The 3,182-nt window shown below is 35.0% G+C and overlaps 1 protein-coding gene across 1 annotated transcript; it reads left to right on the top strand.

The window, feature by feature from the left end:
- Positions 1 to 2,172: 2,172 nt before the first annotated feature.
- Positions 2,173 to 2,930, top strand: LOC134803001 (histone H1.1, embryonic-like). The gene has a single exon (XM_063775729.1). It carries the CDS (start codon positions 2,253 to 2,255, stop codon positions 2,919 to 2,921), a length of 669 nt encoding a protein of 222 aa, XP_063631799.1. The 5' UTR covers positions 2,173 to 2,252; the 3' UTR covers positions 2,922 to 2,930.
- Positions 2,931 to 3,182: the final 252 nt, after the last annotated feature.

Raw genomic sequence — 3,182 nt, 5'->3', positions numbered from 1 at the left:
AGACCATGTTTTATTATACCATGGTTTCACTTAAATTCTTAATTCCTAGTACAAACAGCAACACTACTAACTGTACACCGGTGGACCTTATTACAAAAAGCATAAAGTCCACCGATGTACAGTTAACTGTGTGGGGGATGGTACTTTTATAAAGTAAAAAATATGTATTGAATATAGGTACTACAAAAAACATATACAATATGTTGAGGGACGAAGATGTAATGAACAGTCTAGCTATAGTATCACCAGACCTGCTAGCATGAGTTGCGTTCTCGCGCGCGACTCCATACATCTAGCGCGACTTCAAGTATGGACTCGCGCGCGAGAACGCAACTTATGCTAGACCGCCAGGAGATTTAGTTTAGGTGAATGATTACACACACAGATACACCGAGTACTAAGCTAATAGTAAATAAGGTTAATGTGTCTAATTCCGTCATAGGTGCTATTCCGTCCACTAGATACTAAATATTATAGATTTTACTTGTGTTTTCGTTATCTGTATTTTTTTATATTATTATTATAGTTATTTGTTTATGTAATTCGACATTAAGAGACCATATACATCTCTAAGTAATTGTAATACGTTAGTTTGAATTGGTAGTTGCAGTTAGTTGTATTTTATAAAATTGTTGATGTATTAAATTATTATTATTTTTGCTTGTATGTAAATTCAATGTTGACGTGTAAAAGTGCCCTTGTGGCCTATATGCTGAATAAATGTTGAAGTTGAAGAAGTTGAAGTTGAACTAGCGTTTTTCTCGAACATCGAACAATATTGATAATTTCGTCGACAAAGCAGCGATTGCTTTTAGTTTCAGCAATCAAAAGCAAATGGATTTCTTTCCTACGATTGAACATCAAAGAAATATAAGTAGACGGAATAGTCCCTATGACGGAATTAGCCACATTGACCGTACAGTATTAAATGAATAACGATATGCTCCAATGACGCCGTAGTCTGAAGTTGAACGAAAATTTTCGACTCGTAAATCCTAAATTATGGTTATGTTTTCAAAATGTCGGGCGTTTTTCCGAGCGTTGGCTATAAGGTAGGTATATTCGGGTAATTGTTGTAATTAACGAATAAACGAATGTCGAAAACCGTTGGAAACTTCCGAAAACGGACTCTTATGATGGAATTTTGGGTCATTTTCATCTGATTTTCGGAATTATCCGACATACGAAATTGCAAGTTACCCGAATACACCTTAAAATGTACTTACATCCAAAAGGGTTTTTGGGGAAAGAACTAATTTAGGTTGATCCTATCCTATCACTCGTGCGCAGATATTTATGCGGACACAAAAAAACCGGTTAAGTGCCAGTCTGACTTCGCGCTTCGAGGATTCTGTACCATGAGATACATTTTAATAACGTCTTTGTTTTTTTAAGACCAACATACGCTAATCGTATCAAAATTGGGTGTATTCCCATTTGTCCCCGCCCCGCGTCACCGCCGCCATAGATAAGCCCTATTCCCATCTGTGCCCGGCGGGGACAAGTTGGAATATATATTATGTAGTACCTATATACACCCAATATTCAGTTTTTTTTTATTATGGACCGTTAGTTTAAACTTTAAGTTACTTTTTCAAACGAGGGTTGTTTATTACTATATTATTTAAACTACCCTACGAAATACTTTATAGAATACCTACTGGTCGATAAATAATTTTGAACGGGAAAAGGGTATTCCTAATGTTTATTTTTTATTCAGAACATTTTATATTATCGCGATGAAACAGATATCATTCTTCTTATAAATTTTAATAGTTATTGGATTTTATAAATAACCCCAAGGCCCCAAGCGATAGTAATAATGAATAATGAATAACAAAATGCATCCATGCAAATCAACCAAAATACTACAAAATATAAGACTATTTAATTGTACTAAGGTACCTTGGTTAGGCTATCACTTGTATGGAATCCTCATACTGTTTGTATTGTCCCGAGCAAAATAAACTATATTAGTCCTACCCCACCTTACTACTATTGAATAGAGTAATTTAGACATAATTACTTTGCCAAGCTTCAAATGATGCAAATACAATTTTGATTATTACATATTCTTTTTTAATATTAGCGAAAAAAACACACACAGTCATGATCATGAGGGTAGAACACAAACTCAAATTTAAAACTACCCGCGGCTCTCTTTACGGTAACGCTCCCCCCTTATTAACCAAGCTCAAAACAAGCACAAGACTTTGCTCAACTTTACCTCAAATTTGTCACGTTACCTCATAATGTCAGATTCCGACGTCGAAATCAAAAAAATTGCTCCAATGAAGCCCGTCAAAAAACCACCGAACAGCCCTACGGAGGATTTACTAAAAGCTCACGAAAAAAAGGTCACGACCAAAGCTATGATCCACGAAGCTTTGACAGAACTTAAAACGAGAAAAGGAGTTTCCATACAAGCCATCAAGAAGTATATGGAAGACAAATATTATGTTCAAACGGATAAAGTAAAGTATCTCATCAAGAAAACCTTGAAGACTGGTGTTGAAGACGGCAGTATCGTGCAACTGAAAGGCATCGGAGCGTCGGGATCTTTCAAGTTGGCGCCTGTTAAAGAAAAAACTAAAAAGAAACCTAAAATCATGAAGGAAAAGCCTAAAAAGGAGAAAAGTACTAAAGAATCAAAAGAAAAACCCACGAAAGATAAGAAAGAGAAAATGGTGAAGGAAAAAGCGAATATAGATAAAATGAAGCCTGCGAAGAAAGTCAAGATGGATGTAAAAGATAAGGAAAAGAAGACGGAAAAACCGAAAGATAAGAAGAAAGCTGATTTGAAGGAGAAGAAAAGTAAAACGGCGGCAACTCCAACTAAGAAGAAAGCGACCATGATGAAGAGGAAAAGCATAGGATCTATCATTAAACCACCGAAGATGAAGCCGAAATTAAAAGCTTAAGCTCAGTGACTATAGATTTAGAAAGCTGAAGGAGGAAAATTCTAGAAATAGAAAAGTTTCTAGAGAACATTGTGACGAATTGACTGTGCCTTATTTTTTTTCAACAAGCATCGCGAGTTATTGTTTTTTATTTAGTGCAACGCGATTAATTAAAATCTTGTTGTAATAATCAATATGTATAGTAAAATGTATATTTACCTAATGACTTTAGTAATGATCATGTACCTATATTGAACTTTATATTGTGTAAGATGGTGCAAT

Source organism: Cydia splendana, chromosome 25 (genome assembly GCF_910591565.1).
Source record: "Cydia splendana chromosome 25, ilCydSple1.2, whole genome shotgun sequence".
In the NCBI taxonomy this organism is placed as follows: Eukaryota; Metazoa; Arthropoda; class Insecta; order Lepidoptera; family Tortricidae; genus Cydia; species Cydia splendana.
The sequence above is the reverse complement of the archived record's forward strand: the minus strand, read 5'-3'. Positions and strand labels throughout refer to the sequence as shown.